At 48.4% G+C, this 19,016-nt stretch overlaps 1 protein-coding gene across 1 annotated transcript in view; it reads left to right on the top strand.

The window, feature by feature from the left end:
• Nucleotides 1-260: 260 nt before the first annotated feature.
• LOC307207356 (granulocyte colony-stimulating factor receptor-like) overlaps nucleotides 261-19,016 on the top strand; it is a gene marked incomplete at its 5' end in the record, with an annotated part of 34,032 nt that continues 15,276 nt past the window's right edge. Inside the window, 5 exons of the mRNA XM_079961123.1 lie at nucleotides 261-303; nucleotides 8,870-8,993; nucleotides 10,869-11,050; nucleotides 14,786-14,940; nucleotides 17,322-17,505. Coding sequence (XP_079817249.1) covers nucleotides 261-303; nucleotides 8,870-8,993; nucleotides 10,869-11,050; nucleotides 14,786-14,940; nucleotides 17,322-17,505 — 688 coding nt within the window. The remainder of the gene's footprint in view (nucleotides 304-8,869; nucleotides 8,994-10,868; nucleotides 11,051-14,785; nucleotides 14,941-17,321; nucleotides 17,506-19,016) is intronic.

Genomic DNA, 19,016 nt, shown 5'->3' with positions numbered 1-19,016 from the left:
CTTTAAATTGTGAAACAGAAAAATTATTTGGAGACAATAATAAACCTCTCCCATGCTTCCACTTTCCCATTTCGAAGCAACTTTAGCCTGTGCCAACAGGCAACAACAACAAAAGTGCAGCTGAGACCCATAGGTCCCTACATCTCAGGGGGTTGGGGCTAAATGACCTTTGGGGGTCCCTTCCATCTCTCTATGATTCTACAAGATGTTCTTGTTAATCCCTCCATTGCCATCTCTCCAAAGCTGGTGGGACCTTCAGGATGCAGCTGATTCTGATTTTCCTCACCTCTGTCTCCTGCTCAGGTAAGAACAGAGATGCAGAAGCAGTTTTGTTTTGTCTGTTTTTAATTTAGAGCATTTATGAACCGGATGATTTTTAAAAAGGAAAACCGCTGAGAGCTGTGCAAGATGAAAACAACAAGGCAATGCCATGGAAACGAAAGCAGAACGTGAAGTTCTAGTCCAGGGGTCAGCAACCTTTTTCAGCACTGTCCCTCAGACCTGTGGGGGGGGGGGGGATGAGCAAATTGCTATGCCCCACAAATAACTCAGAGGTGCTATGCCCCACAAATAATCCAGAGACCCTCCCTGCCCACAGTCTGTCTGGCCAGAGTGGTGCATGCTCTGGTTATCTCCTGCTTGGACTACTGCAATGCGCTCTACGTGGGGCTATCTTTGAAGGTGACCCAGAAATGACAACTTAATCCAGAATGAGGCAGCTAGACTGGCGACTGGGAGTGGCCACTGGGACTATATAACACCGGTCCTGAAAGACCTCCATTGGCTCCCAGGATGTTTCCGAGCACCATTCAAAGTTTTGGTGCTGACCTTTAAAGCCCTAAACGGCCTCAGTCCAGTATACCTGAAGGAGCGTCTCCATCCCCATCGTTCTGCCCAGACACCTGGGTCCATCTCCTGAGGGCCTTCTGGCGGTTCCCTCGCTGCGAGAAGCCAAGTTACAGGGAACCAGGCAGAGGGCCTTCTCGGTGGTGGCGCCCTCCCTGTGGGACGTTCTCCCACCAGATGTCAAAGAGAAAAATAACTACCAAACTTTTAGAAGACATCTGAAGGCAGCCCTGTTTAGGGAAGCTTTTAATGTTTAATAGGTTTTTGTATTTTAGTGTTCTGTTGGAAGCCGCCCAGAGTGGCTGGGGAAACCCAACCAGATAGGTGGGGTATAAATAATAAATTATTATTATTATTATTTTAAATAAAAGGGCACATTCTACTCATGTAAAAACACCAGGCAGGCCCCACAAATAACCCAGAGATGCATTTTAAATAAAAGGACACATTCTACTCATGTAAAAACACCAGGCAGGCCCCACAAATAACCCAGAGATGCATTTTAAATAAAAGGACACATTCCACTCATGTAAAAACACGCTGATTCCCAGACCGTCCGTGGGCCGGATTGAGAAGGCGATTGGGCTGGATCCGGCCCCCGGGCCTTAGATTGCCTACCCATGCTTTAGTATAAACATGTTGGAAATTGGGATTCTGGGATGCAGGATAAAATAAGGTCTGTTTTTATGGGTCAAGGAAAGCTTGGGCAAAAGGACATGGCTTTGCAAGAGGTCTGAAGCAACAGAATCGTAGAATTGCCCCAGTTCAGCAGGACCCTGAGGGTCATCTAGTCCAATCCGCTGGAATGTAGGAATCTCAGCTGAAGCATCCATGACAGATGGCTATCCAACCTCTGTTTAAAAACCTGCAATGAAGGGAGTCTGTTCCACAGCCAAACAGCTCTTTGTTGAGCCAGTGTGGTGTAGTGGTTAAGAGCGGGAGTCTCGTAATCTGGGGAACCGGGTTCGAGTCTCCGCTCCTCCACATGCAGCTGCTGGGTGACCTTGTCACACTTCTTTGAAGTCTCTCAGCCCCACTCACCTCACAGAGTGTTTGTTGTGGGGGAGGAAGGGAAAGGAGAATGTTAGCCGCTTGGGACTCCTTAAAGGGAGTGAAAGGCGGGATATCAAATCCAAACTCTTCTTCTTCTTCTCTTACCCGTCACATAGTTTAGTCAGAAATTCCTTTCCTGTCATTCAGATCCGTTGGTTCAGGTGCTCTCCTCGGGAGCAGCAGCAGAAAGCAAGCTTGCTCCATCTTCCATGGAGACAATGCAACTGTATGCTTGCATCTTCATATAAAAGGTAAAGGACCCCTGGACGGTTAAGTCCAGTCAAAGGTGACTATGGGGTTGCGGCGCTCATCTCTCTTTCAGGCCGAGGGAGCCGGCGTTTGCCCGCAGACAGCTTTCCAGGTCATGTGGCCAGCAGGACTAAACCGCTTCTGGCACAACAGGACACTGTGATGGAAACCAGAGCGCACAGAATGCCATTCATCTTCCTGCCGAAGTGGTACCTATTTATCTACTTGCACTGGCATGCTTTGGAACTACTAATGGAACGGGAGCTCACTCCATCGCAGCAATTCGAACCACCAATCTTCTGATTGGCAAGCTCAAGAGGCTCAGTGGTTTAGACCACAGCGCCTGTTAGGATATTGATGTTCCATTCCACCTTAAAAGGAACAGACATGATTGCTTTATGTCACGTGCCTGTTTACTCTCCACCACAGCTTGCTGGGAACCTCCATTTGTGTATAGCCTTTGTTTATGCTTCCTGCTGCTTGGACGTGAAGGGGAGCAGACATGTTTGTCCTGATGCTGAGTCAAATGCCTGTAAAGGGACGCGGGTGGCGCTGTGGGTTAAACCCCAGAGCCTAGGGCTTGCCTCAGAAGGTCGGCGGTTCGAATCCCTGCAATGACGGGGTGAGCTCCCGTTGCTCAGTTCCAGCTCCTGCCAACCTAGCAGTTCAAAAGCACGTCAAAGTGCAAGTAGATAAATAGGTACCACTCCGGCGGGAAGGTAAATGGCGTTTCCGTGCACTGCTCTGGTTCGCCAGAAGCGGCTTAGTCATGCTGGCCACATGGCCCAGAAGCTGTACGGCGGCTCCCTCGGCCAATAAAGCAAGATGAGCGCCACAACCCCAGAGTCGGCCACGACTGGACCTAATGGTCAGGGGTGCCTTTACCTTTAAATATGCTTTACATAGCCTCTCTTTGCCCTTCCGTTCGCCCGGCTGCCGGCCGGTGGGCTGGAGCCAGCTGGGGGCCTGTCAATTGCCCCCCTGTCCTTGGACACATCCTAACAGCGCCACCCACATCCCCAACCTAGCAGTTAGAAAGCATGCCAGTGCAAGTAGATAAATAGGCACCTCTGAAGCGGGACATCATGCTGCAGTTTGTGTGGCTGCTGACAGGTGGCACTGTTTACCAGGCCAGAATGCAAATTAACATCATTTAAATAGAGGCTGAAAGTCAGCCTGTGGTTTAACAGCAATTATTTCAAGCCAATGTCCTCGCTCTTGTTTGGCACAGCCTTCGCCAACTGGCACCCTCCGGTCATTGTTGGACTATGATTCCCGTCAGTGCCAGCCCGGGAGTTGTAGTCTGACAACATTGCCAACAGGTTGGCAAAGGCTTTTGTTGTTTAGTCATTTAGTCGTGTCTGCCTCTTTGTGACCCCCTGGACCAGAGCACTCCAGTCTTCCACTGACTCCCGCAGCTTGGTCAGACTCATGCTGGTAGCTTCGAGAACACTGTCCCACCATCTCCTCCTCCGTCGTTCCCTTCTCCTTGTGCCCTCCATCTTTCCCAGCATCAGGGTCTTTTCCAGGGAGTCTTCTCTTCTCATGAGGTGGCCAAAGTATTGGAGCCTCAGCTTCAGGATCTGTCCTTCCAGTGAGCACTCAGGGCTGATTTCCTTTGGAATGGATCGGTTTGATCTTCTTGCAGCCCATGGGACTCTCAAGAGTCTCCTCCAGCACCAGAATTCAAAAGCATCCATTCTTCGGCCATCAGCCTTCTTTACGGTCCAGTTCTCACTTCCAAAAGTCTGCATTGCAAATCTTCCTGCTCATTTTGCAAGCGAAACCGCGGGAGGAGGGGAAATTGAGTTTTGCTTTGATTGAATTTTCCCTGGGTGATTACAACACCCCCCCATGTGCCATCCATCTCGCCTTTGCTTCCTTTGGGACCATGTTCCCCCCCCCAAAGCAGCCCCGATGGCTGAGAAAGCCAGTGTCCGTCCCCCCCAACTCAGATCCTGGAGGGTGAAAATTGCTTTCAGCCGGAAGGCTCTGTCCCGCACCACAGGGGAGGCGCAAACAGGTCTCCGAGAAAAGAGCCTTCACAGTAGTGGCATCACCTCAGACCTGTCTCCTCCCCCCCCCCCCCCTCCTCCCAGCCTTTGTTGACAGCTTTGGAAAGGTTATTTTTTGCTCGGGCCATGTAAAACGATACGCTTTTGCCCACTTAGTCGGGCGCAGATGTGGGGCTGCTGGGGAGGGCGGCCCCCACTGCCACCACTCTCCAGACCCCATCCCTGTCCAAGGCACGCTCCTTCCGTGTTGCGTACACCTCTGTTTTGCTTCCTGAAAGCCAGGGGAACATTGTGTCCATGGTTGCAAATTAATGGAGAGCAGCCAGCAATCTCTCCAGATCTTTGGGGAGAACGGCCTCCGTCAGACTCCATCTCCAGAGAGGAAAGGGGCTTTCTGAGTGATTTTCCGGGAGCAAGCAGGTGTGTGTGTGTGTGTGTAGAGATTAATCAGTGGCAAAATCTGCCACAATGGGGATGGAAAGGCCTGCAATTCAATACCTAGTAAACAGATTGGATCAAAACTTTTGCTTCGTCTGTACAACACTCCCCCTGGGCAGGTACGGGGGAGAATTTGGTTTGGGTTGCAGCTTTTAACATGAGCTGAGGAAAATCGGCCTTCCAGTTCTTGAACCGGAAACACAGCTCTCCTTTGAAATCCGCACTTCTCTGAAATATAATTATTAATGATAATTGTTGTTTAGTCGTCTCCGCCTCTTCGTGACCCCCTGGACCAGAGCACGCCAGGCCCTCCTGTCTTCCACTGCCTCCCACAGTTTGGTCAAACTCATGTTGGTAGCTTCGAGAACACTGTCCAGCCACCTCGTCCTCTGTCGTCCCCTTCTCCTTGTGCCCTCCATCTTTCCCAGCATCAGGGTCGTTTCCAGGGAGTCTTCTCTTCTCATGAGGTGGCCAAAGTCTTGGAGCCTCAGCTTGAGGATCTGTCCTTCCAGTGAGCACTCAGGGCTGATTTCCTTCCGAATGGAGAGGTTTGATCTTCTTGCAGTCCATGGGACTCTCAAGAGTCTCCTCTAGCACCAGAATTCAAAAGCATCCATTCTTGAGCGATCAGCCTTCTTTATGGTCCAGCTCTCACTTCCATACATCACTACTGGGGAAACCATAAAGGTAAAGGTAAAGGTACCCCTGCCCGTACGGGCCAGTCTTGACAGACTCTGGGGTTGTGCGCCCATCTCACTTAAGAGGCCAGGGGCCAGCGCTGTCCGGAGACACTTCCGGGTCATGTGGCCAGCGTGACATCGCTGCTCTGGCGAGCCAGAGCCGCACACAGAAACGCCGTTTACCTTCCCGCTGGTAAGCGGTCCCTATTTATCTACTTGCACCCGGAGGTGCTTTCGAACTGCTAGGTTGGCAGGCGCTGGGACCGAGCAGCGGGAGCGCACCCCGCCGCAGGGATTCGAACCGCCGACCTTTTGATCGGCAAGTCCTAGGCGCTGAGGCTTTAACCCACAGCGCCACCTGCGTCCCCTCTAGCACCAGAATTCAAAAGCATCCATTCTTTGGTGATCGGCCTTCTTTATGGTCCAGCTCTCACTTCCATACATCACTACTGGGGAAACCATAGCTTTAACTATACGGACCTTTGTTGGCAAGGTGATTTCTCTGCTTTTTGACACACTTGCTCCTTTAGAGGGAGTGCAGCCCCTGAGAATTGTTCATCGGGGATTGAAGAGTTGGAACACCTGCTGAATTTGGCAGAGCGTTCCAAAATACAGGACTGGTGGTGCTAAATGCTGTTTCTTGCTGCAGTCAAATGAGCTCCGCCAACTCAGGCAACCTCATCTAGAACAGTGGTTCCCAATTGGTGGTCTGCGGACCCCAAGGGGGTTTGTGGCACCATTCGCATAACTAAAACTACCATAGATATATCATGGTTTTCAAAAGTAGGGAGTCTGTGGCTTGGCTTTTGAAACACAGGGGGGGTCGTTGCACTGGATGTGGTCTTGCATATGCCCTTAGGGGACGCGGGTGGTGCTGTGGGTTAAACCACAGAGCCTAGGACTTGCCGATCAGAAGGTCGGCGGTTCGAATCCCCGCAATGACGGGGTGAGCTCCCGTTGCTCGGTCCCTGCTCCTGCCAACCTAGCAGTTCAAAAGCACAGCAAAGTACAAGTAGATAAATAGGTACCGCTCCGGAGGGAAGGTAAACGGCGTTTCCGTGCGCTGCTCTGGTTTGCCAGAAGTGGCTTAGTCCTGCTGACCACATGACCTGGAAGCTGGACGCCGGCTCCCTCGGCCAGTAAAGCGAGATGAGCAACCCCAGAGTCGGCCACGACTGGACCTAATGGTCAGGGGTCCCTTTACCTTTACCTATATGCCCTTAGCAGAATCAGAGCTCCCCGCACAAATACCCTTTAAAGTGCCCGCGAAGGGCCTCACTCGCAGATCCAGCTTTCGCCCTGGCGACGGCTCGTTCTCCAGACGCACACACTTTGTGGCATGAAATTGTTTGGCAGCAAGCAGATCAGGCTTCCAAGCCTGTTGCTCACGCTCTTACCTCTGGAAGCAGCGGCCTTTGACGCTCCAACTTCCATCGCCGGGTGCTCTTGAGTCTCTCCCCCCCAGCCCCAGCGCCCCCTTGCTAATCCTTCCATCTGTTCCCTATGCCGACACAAAGCACAGAATCACTTCCCACCCCTCTCCAGTTTATTATTAATCACCGTTTCCGGAAGAAAAACACTCCCAGGTTAATTTGCGGTCATTATCCCATTAATCTGGATGGCTAGCTAGGGAGCGAGGCCTTTGTGATGCCTAGGATCACAGAATTTGTCGAACCAAAGCCCAATCGCCTGCTTGTTTGCGGGTGGGGGAATTTATTTGCTTGTCCTGTGAAATATACTCAGAGTCGAGTGTGGATTTCATGCTCTTTATTCAGCTCATAGTAGCAAGGAATGGAAGTTCCCCCAGAATGTCTGCTTTATATACGTTATTTACGCAATGGGCCCCACGTGATTGGCTAATTCCGGGATTCACCTGTAGGCCAATCAGGTTGGGGATTCACTTCCACCTGGAGCTGGATTGGGTGGCTGCTGCGGACTAATCAGACTGCTGCATTCTGGACCCTATTGTTCTAGGACCAATCAGACTGCTGCCTTTTGGATTCTATTGTTCTAGGACCAATCAGACTGCTGCATTCTGGATCCTATTGTTCTAGGAGCAATCAGACTGCTGCATTCTGGATCCTATTGTTCTAGGACCAATCAGACTGCTGCATTCTGGATCCTATTGTTCTAGGACCAGTCAGACTGCTGCATTCTGGATCCTATTGTTCTAGGACCAATCAGACTGCTGCATTCTGGATCCTATTGTTCTAGGACCAATCAGATTGCTGCATTCTGGATCCTATTGTTCTAGGACCAATCAGACTGCTGCATTCTGGATCCTATTGTTCTAGGACCAATCAGACTGCTGCATTCTGAATCCTATTGTTCTAGGACCAATCAGACTGCTGCATTCTGGATCCTATTGTTCTAGGACCAATCAGACTGCTGCATTCTGGATCCTATTGTTTTAGGACCAATCAGATTGCTGCATTCTGGATCCTATTGTTCTAGGACCAATCAGACTGCTGCATTCTGAATCCTATTGTTCTAGGACCAGTCAGACTGCTGCATTTTGGATCCTATTCAACTCAGTACATAACATCCCGCAAAAGGAAACTGAGGCCCAAAGGAATGGCGTGCTCTGGATTATCCAAAGTACTCTCCCTTCTTTGAAACCCCAGCCACCCACCTGACAATTTAGTACTGAACTGTGCAGCAGAGAGCGTCCGGCATGGATTGGCTGAACTGCTGTGACTGCGTGGAGTATAATAATAATAATAATAATAATAATAATAATAATAATGGATAATTTATTTATACCCTGCCCATCTGACTGGGTTTCCCCAACCACTCTGGGCAGCTCCCAACAGAATATTAATAATAACAACAAAAAAGCGACAAAACATTAGACATTAAAAACTTCCCTAAAGAGGGCTGCCTTCAGGTGTCTTCTGAATGTCATAATAATAATAATAATAATAATAATAATAATAATAATAATAATTTGTACCCCGCCCATCTGGCTGAGTCTCCCCAGCCACTCTGGGCGGCTTCCATAGAAACCAAAAATACACTAAAATATCACATGTTAAAAACTTCCCTGAACAGGGCTGCCTTAAGATGTCTTCTGAATGTCAGGTAGTTGTTTATCGCTTTGACATCTGCTGGAAGGGCGTTCCACAGGGCGGGCGCCACTTCTGAGAAGGCCCTCTGCCTGGTCCCTTTAGCTTTGCTTCTCGCAATGAGGGAACCACCAGAAGGCCCTCGGAGCTGGACCTCAGCGTCCGGGCAGAATGATGGGGGTGGAGACGCTCCTTCAGGTATACTGGACCGAGTTGTTTCTTTCCTTGACATCTGATGGAAGGGCGTTCCATGGGGCGGGTGCCACCACCGAGAAGGCCCTCTGCCTGGTTCCGTGTAACCTCACTTCTCGCAGGGAGGGAGCCTCCAGAAGGCCCTCGGAGCTGGACCTCAGAACGATGGGGGTGGAGACGCTCCTTCAGGTATACTGGACCGAGGCCGTTTAGGGCTTTCAAGGTCAGCACCAACACTTTGAAATGAATGATTTGGATGCTACCAGGTGTGTGTGTGTGTGGGGGGGAAGTATAAGTTTCTATATTTCGTTTCTCTCCTTGTATTTCTCAGGACTGGCTCCAAGGACCCTGAAGCTTGAATACTGTGTCAGCTTCTGGGCTAAAAACATCACATGCTACTGGAACCCGTTGCTGGATATGGGTCCCGAAACTACATACAGGCTCCACGTCACAGAGTAAGTCCCTTGCCTGCCTCTGGGATTGCAGAGATATAGGACCACACAGTGTCGTACAATCAGCACGTTGGAATATTATTGTTATCATTGCTTGAGGTGGTTGACAATTTTGTCTACCTGGGTTCCACTGTAACCAGCAATCTCTCCTTCAATGCTTAGCTAGACAAGCAGGTGGCGTTGTGGTCTAAACCACTGAGCTCCTGGGCTTGCCGATCAGAAGGTCGGCGGTTCGAATCCCCGCAGTGACGGGGTGAGCTCCCATTGCTCTGTCCCAGCTCTTGCCAACCTGGCAGTTCGAAAGCACACCAGAGTGAGTAGATAAATAGGTACCACTGCAGCGGGAAGGTAAACAGCGTTTCCATGCGCTCTGGTTTCCGTTATGCGCCAAAAGCGGTTTAGTCCTGCTGGCCACATGACCCAGAAAGCTGTCTGAGGAGAAACGCCGGCTCCCTTGGCCTGAAAGAGAGATGAGCGCCGCAACCCCATAGTCGCCTTTGGCTGGACTTAACCGTCCAGGGGTCCTTGACCTTGACCTTGGCAAGGCAACTGCAGCAATGTTGGCATCCAATACCTTGGGAGACAATGGCGTGCACCTCTGAGCGTGAAGTCAAAACACTGCATGATCAGCCCCAAAGTGACCTCCCTGCAGTGCAAACCAGGGCAGTGTGTCTGGAGGCAGAACGTCCATGGCTCCACATGTGGTGGAACTGTCAAAAGATTAGACAATTTTGGGAAACGATTTACAATGAATTCATCAACATTTTCAAATGTTCCTTCCCTAAAAAAGCCGAAGCCTTCCTGCTAGGGATTATGGGTAATGAAATCCCAAAAAAGTTTAGGGACATCGTCATGTACGCTACAGTAGCCGCCAGAATTTTAATCAAAAGGTTGGAAGGGAGAAACCAAACCATCCAAAGCAGTCTGAAAATAAAATTAAGTGCGTATTTAAGGACTCGGAACAGAATGGGAAGATCGGAGGTGATGTTACCGTATTTTTTGCTCTATAAGACTCACTTTTTCCCTCCTAAAAAGTAAGGGGAAGTGTGTGTGCGTCTTATGGAGCAAATGCAGGCTGCGCAGCTATCCCAGAAGCCAGAACAGCAAGAGGGATTGCTGCTTTCACTGCGCAGAGATCCCTCTTGCTGTTCTGGCTTCTGCGATTCAGAATATATTTTTTCTTCCTTCCAGTAGCACCTTAAAGACCAACTAAGTTAGTTCTAGGTATGAGCTTTCGTGTGCATGCACACGAAAGCTCATACCTAGAACTAACTTAGTTGGTCTTTAAGGTGCTACTGGAAGGAATTTTTTTATTTTGTTTTGACTATGGCAGACCAACACGGCTACCTATCTGCAACATATTTTTTCTTGTTTTCCTCCTCCAAAAACTAGGTGCGTCTTGTGGTCTGGTGCGTCTTATGGAGTGAAAAATACGGTGAATTGAATTTCAGAATGGTGTACAAAACAAGTATCAACCAAAGAACAAACGAATGTTTATTTTTATTTTGATAAGAACTTTTATCGATCCTTTCTGTTGTACATTTTTCAAAACTAATAAAACAAAATGTTCTGGGGCCTCCAGCTCTCATCAGCTCCAACCAGTTTGGATAAGGGATGGTGTTCCTGTTTCTGTAGTCCAGCAAAATATCTGGCAAGCTACAGGATTCCCCATGCTGGGAGTTTTCTTACCCTAGGCTCTACCTACAGAGCAGCTTGGAGCCACCATTTTTTAATTTCCCACAATCCCCTGAAGCAACTCTGCAGATAGGGCATTCTGGGAAATTTCTAAAGGAGGGCTCCAAGGCTCACTGGTTCTCCACCCCTGCCCCTTGAACCCACAGCTGCTAAGAAGTCCTCCCACCTGTTTATTTTTTCCAGAGAAGCTGGCCGCTGTCAAATGGATTTTGGCCACACGAGAAGCTGTGCCGCCACCCAGGGAGACAGCGCGTGTGGCGTCCCGGTGGAGAACCTCTTTGCTTTCTACAAAATAAAGCTAACTGCCGAGAGTCGAGGCATCCAAGTGAGCGCTCCGGAAATGTGCATTCATGGAATGAGCATAGGTAAGCAAGGAAAGTCCCCTCTCCACAACAACCCTGCTGTAGCCTTTTTAGAGGTTTATTTTTTAGAGAGTTTATTCTGCTCTCCGGATAGCAGAAGGCACTTGCGTGGTCAGTTCACAGCAAGTCCAAAGAAATGAGCCAACAGTGTGACGCGGCAGCTAAAAAAGCCAATGCAATTCTGGGCAGCATCAATAGGAGTATTGCATCTAGATCAAGGGAAGTAATAGTGCCACTGTATTCTGCTCTGGTCAGACCTCACCTGGAGTACTGTGTCCAGTTCTGGGCACCACAGTTCAAGAAGGACATGGACAAACTGGAACGTGTCCAGAGGAGGGCAACCAAAATGGTCAAAGGCCTGGAAACGATGCCTTATGAGGAACGGCTAAGGGAGCTGGGCATGTTTAGCCTGGAGAAGAGGAGGTTAAGGGGTGATATGATAGCCATGTTCAAATATATAAAAGGATGTCACATAGAGGAGGGAGAAAGGTTGTTTTCTGCTGCTCCAGAGAAGCGGACACGGAGCAATGGATCCAAACTACAAGAAAGAAGATTCCACCTAAACATTAGGAAGAACTTCCTGACAGTAAGAGCTGTTTGACAGTGGAATTTGCTGCCAAGGAGTGTGGTGGAGTCTCCTTCTTTGGAGGTCTTTAAGCAGAGGCTTGACAACCATATGTCAGGAGTGCTCTGAGGGTGTTTCCTGCTTGGCAGGGGGTTGGACTCGATGGTCCTTGTGGTCTCTTCCAACTCTAGGATTCTATGATTCTATGATTCTATGAAATGAGAGATTCCATGCAGTATATATATCCTCCAGACACCCTCTCCCCCCTTCCCCAGGAATCCAGCCACGTAAGCTTATACATGTAAGTTGACATCACAGATGTTCCTGCTCCTGTACTCTTGACCATAAAAGGGTGTTCCTGTCCCTGTATTCCTTATCTTGGGGTAAGAAGGTCACCAACTCTAAGAGCACTCTTGGCGCCGTTCCCGGGGGGCTGACAAGGTCTGTGTGTCAGTGTGGTCAGGATGTAAGGTAAGACCCAATGTGTCATGCCTGCTCCACTTTGGAACTGACAAGGCCATTCATTAGGCGTCACGGACTGATAAAGGAGAGAGCTCTGTTTATACAGATGGGTTCCTGTTATACATTTGCTCAAGAGCTCAAGTTAATGGTTTTTAGCTAATGCACCCTTGGAGAAGGGAGAATGGGGTTTAGGGGCCCATTTCAGACTGAATGCACAGTCAGATTTTAGATTTGGGAAACCCATTCCTTCAGTGCGAGGTAGGCTAGGCTGAAAAAGAGAGAAAGGGTGTGTCCCCGGTGTCTTCCATCACCCACTGAGCTTCATGGTTGTGTAGGATATTCAAACCCGGATCTGCCCAGTCATTGCCTGACCGATACACCCTACTGCTTTGAGCAGAACAAGCTGGCTAGATGGCAAAAGAAGTGGATCCCTCTCCTTTGATCCACTGGCTGTTCGGGGTTGCAGGGCAGGGTGTGGAAGACCCCTTTGCTAATTCTGCAACCGGATTCTAGCAGGGAGTCTGCCTCCATTGCCTGAGAGCCACCCAATCAGCATGGAAGGGGAGCTTTTCAGCCACTGAGAAGACTTGTCTTCTCGCCTTTCATGCTGACTGGAGCCAATCAGAGCGAAAGGAGGTGGGTCAGTTTCTAAAGTTTATAGTCTTAAGTACTAGGCCATTTGATTGATTTATTTTAAGTCCTCACAAACCCTCATCAGCACTGTAATAATAATAATAATAATAATAATAATTTTTATTTATACCCCGCCCTCCCCAGCCAAGGCCAGCCTCAGGGCAGCTAACAAGCAATAATAAAAACAAGTTGAATGAATACAACTTAAAAACAAGATTAAAATACAACAATTAAAATATTGAAACATTAAAATATTAAAATGCAGCCTCATCACAGGAGGAGAAAGGAAAAAGAAAAAAGAAAGAGAGGGAGGGAATCAAATTGGCTCCAAGCCAAAGGCAAGGCGGAACAACTCTGTCTTACAGGCCCTGCGGAAAGAGATCAGATCCTGCAGGGCCCTGGTCTCATGAGGCAGAGCGTTCCACCAGGCAGGAGCCAGTGTTGAAAAGGCCCTGGCTCTGGTTGAAGCTAATCTAACTTCCTTAGGGCCCGGGACCTCTAGGGTGTTGCTATTTATGGACCTTGAGGCTCTCCGTGGGGCATACCGGGAGAAGCAGTCCCGTAGGTACAAGGGTCCTAGGCCGTGCTAATTTCTCCTGACAAATCTCTGGGAGCTATTTGCCCTAATATTCACATTTTGGCTATGCAATTTCACATGATATAATGCATTTTGCATGCCATTTTCACGAATGCATGCATTGATAGGGACACTTTACCTTATCAAGTGCTTTTTTTGTCTGTACGCATTACTTTGTTGGAGGGCCGCATTGCAAAATTCAGACATGTACCAATTTCAGAGGATGGCTGTGATTTGGCAAATCAGGTAGATCAGCTTAGTTTATGAACAACGTGTAAATAGAACACTTCAAACCTGGAAGTAGGTGTTCTGGTTTGTGAACTTTGCCTTGGAAGCAGAACATGTTCCGCTTCCTGTTGAGTGTGTTCCGTTTGTAAATTGAGTCCCCTGCTGCTAACCAGCTGTTGAGTCTGTCAGCTGTTGAGTCCTGAGCACCCACACAACACAGAGGTGATTTTTGGAGCTTTTGTTTTCGTTATTTTTTTGTGGCTTTTGTGTGTGGCTTTTCCGTTTTTTTGACTGTGACTTGTTCTTCGTTTTATGGGACTGACTTGTGACTGCGGCTTGTGACTTGTTCTTCGTTTTTGTGACTGTGGCATGTAACTTGGTTCTTGTGACTGGTTTTTGTGACTGTGTGGAACCCAGTTCAGCTACTGATTGATTGATTGATTGTGTAACTGCAGAAATGGATAAAAGCCCCCCATCCAAACAATGACTATCATCATTTTTTTTATATAAATATTTATTAGAGTTTCCAAATTAATACAAAAAAGAAAGAAAAAAGAAGGAAAAAAATACACAAAAAGTAACAAAAATACAAAGATACAAAATTTAAAAACAGTTAAAACAAATATAGTTTCCATTACTTATTTCCATTAACTTGTTTCCCAGACCTCTCACCTCCCCCTTTTGTATTCCAGTTCAAATTCTTAACTCAGCAAATCCTTATTATAACTTATTATAACTTATTGCTCAACCTTTACATTACAGCTGGTAACCACTTAATTTCTGTCCAACATCCCTCTAATGTCCATTACAAACAATGACTATCATCAGTGCACGTAAGAGAGAGAAAAATAATTTTAATTTTATCCTCTACAATACTGTCTTGTTTATTTTATAGTACAGTACATTGTTCATTGCTTTCATTTTATGGAGCAATGGTCTTGTTAGATAGTAAAAATTCATGTTCAATTGCTGTTTTGGGGGTTGCTTTTAAAAGTCTGGAACTGATTATTCCGTTTTGCATTGCTTTCTATGCCTTGGTCTTAGAACGGTTTGGTTTTGGAACAGACTTCCGGAACGGATTAAGTTTGGGAAGCAAGGTACCCCTGTATTATCATTATTGCACAAGTATGAGATTATTGTAGAATCCAAGAAGGTTGTATAATCTTCAAAGGGGGCATTGCTGCGAATATCAGGACGGGACCCCTGCCCTTCTGGGTTTGACACCGCACCGTTGGATACAGATACCAACTTTCTCTTCCCACCCCACATCTAGTGAAACTGAGCGCACCTGAGCTTAGCTTCGCCGAGGCAAACCAGTCGCGGTGCTTCTACCTGGAATGGAACATCCCCGGCGATGAGGTGTTGTCTGTGTTGGAGACTGAGTATGAGATCCAGTTCCGTGACGTGGCAGAGACCTCCTGGGTGCAGGTGAGCTAGCAGGATCCTCTCCCCGGTGGCTTCTGTGGCGGAGATCTGTTGCAACGTATTTGTGTAGCGCCCTGTGCCTTGACGTTTGACAGAAAGACAGGTCCCTGCCCCAAGGGGGCTTGCAAATTGTACTATTAACTCATGGTCTGTGTGTGTGGTTTGGGAGCTGCACGGCCAGGGGGGAAAACAATGCTGTCCAGGGTTGTAAAGACTGCGGAGAGAATAATTGGGGGCACTCTTCCCACCTTGGATCAAATCTACGCTTCCAGGTGCCATAAGAAAGCGGCAGAGATAGCGCAGGATAGTGCGCACCCCAGAAATGATCTCTTTCAGCTTCTGCCTTCTGGAAGAAGGAACAGGGTTATAAAGACTAGGACTAGCCGCCTGAGAAACAGTTTCTATCCAAATGCGATTTGGTTTTAAACGCAGGGTAAGGGACACAGGTGGCGCTGTGGGTTAAACCACAGAGCCTAGGACTTGCCGATCAGAAGGTCGGCGGTTCGAATTCCCGTGACGGGGTGAGCTCCCGTTGCTCAGTCCCTGCTCCTGCCAACCTAGCAGTTCGAAAGCACGTCAAAGTGCAAGTAGATAAATAGGTACCGCTCCGGCGGGAAAGTAAACGGTGTTTCCGTGCGCTGCTCTGGTTCGCCAGAAGCAGCTTAGTTCTGCTGGCCACGTGACCCGGAAGCTGTACGCCGGCTCCCTCGGCCAATAAAGTGAGATGAGCGCCGCAACCCCAGAGTCGGCCACGACTGGACCTAATGGTCAGGGGTCCCTTTACCTTTTTAAGGTAGTCTCTATGGGAGTATATTTAATTATGGGGTATCATAGTTTTAAGGGGGCCCACTAGGCTGGGATAGCTGAGATAGCAGGCTTGTTGGTTTCTGAATGTCTGGTGTAGATTTTCAATTTCCTTGATCTGTATAGGACAATGACAATAAAGATTATTGTATCGTATCGCAAATCTGACTATATCCCATGCACAGTCAAATCACACGGCCCTCTAAGAATCCTGAGAACTGCAGTTTATTGAGGGTTCTGGGAATCGTAGCTCTATGAGAGGCAAAGTACGGTTCCCAGGGCGGTGAATGTGCTTTAAATGAATAGTGTATACACAGCCCGGGAAACATCAGAGGAAGATAATAAGAATAATAAGTTATTATTTATATCCCGCCCCATCCAGCTGGGCTTCCCCAGCCACACTGGGGGGCTCCCAACAAGATTAAAAACAGAATAAAACGTCAAATATTAAAAACTTCCCTAAACAGGGCTGCCGTCAGAAGGACAAGGGAATGGGTTTTAGGGTGCATGCTCTAGTTATCTCCCGCTTGGACTACTGCAACGCGCTCTATGTGGGGCTGCCTTTGAAGGTGACCCAGAAAGAACAACAAATCCAGAATGCAGCAGCTAGACTGGGGACTGGGAGCAGCAACCAAGATCATATAACACCAGTCCTGAGTCTTAAGTTCCAGTTTTCTTCTTTTTTTAAAAAAAGTCCTCATTAAACCTCATCAGCATTGTAGTACTAATTTATCCAGACAAATCTTTAAAAGCCGTTTGCCCTAATATTCACATTTTGGCTACGCAATTTCACATAATATACAGTGGTACCTCAGGTTACATACGCTTCAGGTTACAGACTCCGCTAACCCAGAAATGGTGCTTCAGGTTAAGAACTTTGCTTCAGGATGGGAACAGAAATCGTGCAGCGGTGGCACAGCAGCAGCAGGAGGCCCCATTAGCTAAAGTGGTGCTTCAGGTTAAGAACAGTTTCAGGTTAAGAACGGACCTCCGGAACGAATTAAGTACTTAACCCAAAGTACCACTGTAATGCATTTTGCATGTCATTTTCATGAATGCGTTTATGGGCACACTTTACCTTATCAAGTGCTTTTTTTTTTTGTATGCATTAGTTTGTTGGAGGGCCGCATTGCAAAATCCAGACATGTACCAATTTCAAAGGATGGCTGAGATTTGGCAAATCAGGTAGATCTGCCTTTACTTACCAACCAAATAAGAGTACCGTATTTTTCGCTCTATAAGACGCACCAGACCACAAGACGCACCTAGTTTTTGGAGGAGGAAAACAAGAAAAAAATATTCTGAATCTCAGAAGCCAGAACAGCAAGAGGGATTGCTGCACGGTGAAAGCAGCAATCCCTCTTGCTGTTCTGGCTTCTGTGATAGCTGCGCAGCCTGCATTCGCTCCATAAGACGCATACACATTTCCCCTTACTTTTTAGGAGGGAAAAAGGGAGTCGTATAGAGCAAAAAATATGGTATTTCATCCGCCTCGATATGCAGTGGCTGCTCAGTTTTTTAAAAAAAACCGAAGTGTTAAAGCGTGCTCCCTACTCCCCAATATTTCTCCTCCCACAAAGGTCAATTTTACATTGTCTGAAAATGCCCCCGGCTTCGCAAACATCTGCCACGTCGCCCCCTTCACCAACTACTCTGTCCGAGTGAGGGCAAAATATCTCCATGAAGTTTCCTTCGCCATCAGTGGCGGGCGTCCGTTCTGGAGTGACTGGAGCTGTGAGAGATTTGTGAGGACCCTGCAGGAAGGTAAGGTGATCTCTGCTATGCTTAGTATATCCAGTATACCTGAAGGAGCGTCTCCACCCCCATCGTTCTGCCCGGACACTGCGGTCCAGCTCCGAGGGCCTTCTGGTGGTTCCCTCATTGCGAGAAGCCAAGTTACAGGGAACCAGGCAGAGGGCCTTCTCGGTAGTGGCACCCGCCCTGTGGAACGCCTTCCCACCAGATGTCAAAGAGATAAACAACTACCAGACTTTTAGAAGACATCTGAAGGCAGCCCTGTTCAGGGAAGTTTTTAATATGTGACATTTTAGTGTATTTTTCATCTTTGTTGGAAGCCGCCCAGAGTGGCTGGGGAGACTCAGCCAGATGGGCGGGGTACAAATGATAAATTATTATTATTATTATTAGAGGCGACACCGCATCGCAGGAGGTTGGTCTAGATGGCCCTGGGATACCCTCCCAGCTCTACTGTTAAGGTTCCAAGGGGTTGCTCTGAAGCAAGCAGGCAAATTATTATTACTATTATTATTATTATTATTATTATTATTATTATTTATTTATACCCCGCCCATCTGGCTGAGTTTCCCCAGCCACTCTGGGCGGCTGCCAATCAAGTGTTAAAAACAATACAGCCTTAAATATTAAAAACTTCCCTGAACAGGGCTGCCTTCAGATGTCTTTTAAAGAGAAGATAACTGCTTATTTCCTTCACATCTGAAGAGAGGGCGTTCCTCAGGGCGGGTGCCACTACCGAGAAGGCCCTCTGTCTGGTTCCCTGTAACCTCACTTCTCGCAATGAGGGAACCGCCAGAAGGCCCTCGGCGCTGGACCTCAGTGTCCGGGCTGAACGATGGGGGTGGAGATGCTCCTTCAGGGATACAGGACCGAGGCCGTTTAGGGCTTTAATGCCTCCCTGCTCAGCTGTGAAGCCTTGCTTTTGATGCCAAAATAAACTTTATCTGTCCAGAGCGCCACTCTCCCGTGTCTTGCTCATTCACTGGCAGAATCCGTGAGTGGGCGGTCCTTAAACCTTCCCCAGCAGAGTAGTTTCTTGACACCCAGTCTGCGCCTCCCCCCTCGGCGCAGAAGCTTAATGCGCAAGGAGGGCGTGGGTAACGGAGGACCTCTCTCCTCCCCGCTTTGCCCAGGCCAGATGTCCTGGCACTGCCTCATCTCCTCCGAGCCCTGAAGCTCCTCTCTGCTGGAGGCGTGGTTACTCTCCTCCGCTGAGGAGGAGCTGCTTCCCACGATCTTTGGGGGGTTCTCTATAATCCAGCCAGCTTTTCCCCTCTCCCCCCTGAGCCGATGGCAGTTCCCTGACATCTACAATTCTATGACTCTACGACACAGGCACTCAGATGCTCGCAAGAATGGGAGGGTCAACTGTGCCTCTAATTCAGGCATAGGCCAACTCGGCCCTCCAGATGTTTTGGGACTACAACTCCCATCATCCCTGACCACTGGTCCTGTTAGCTAGGGAGGATGGGAGTTGTAGTCCCAAAACATCTGGATGGCCGGGGTTGCCTATGCCTGCT

Source organism: Podarcis cretensis, assembly GCF_951804945.1.
Source record: "Podarcis cretensis genome assembly, chromosome: 18".
NCBI lineage: Eukaryota > Metazoa > Chordata > Lepidosauria > Squamata > Lacertidae > Podarcis > Podarcis cretensis.
Note: the sequence above shows the minus strand (reverse complement) of the source record. Positions and strands in the feature narration are given on the sequence as shown.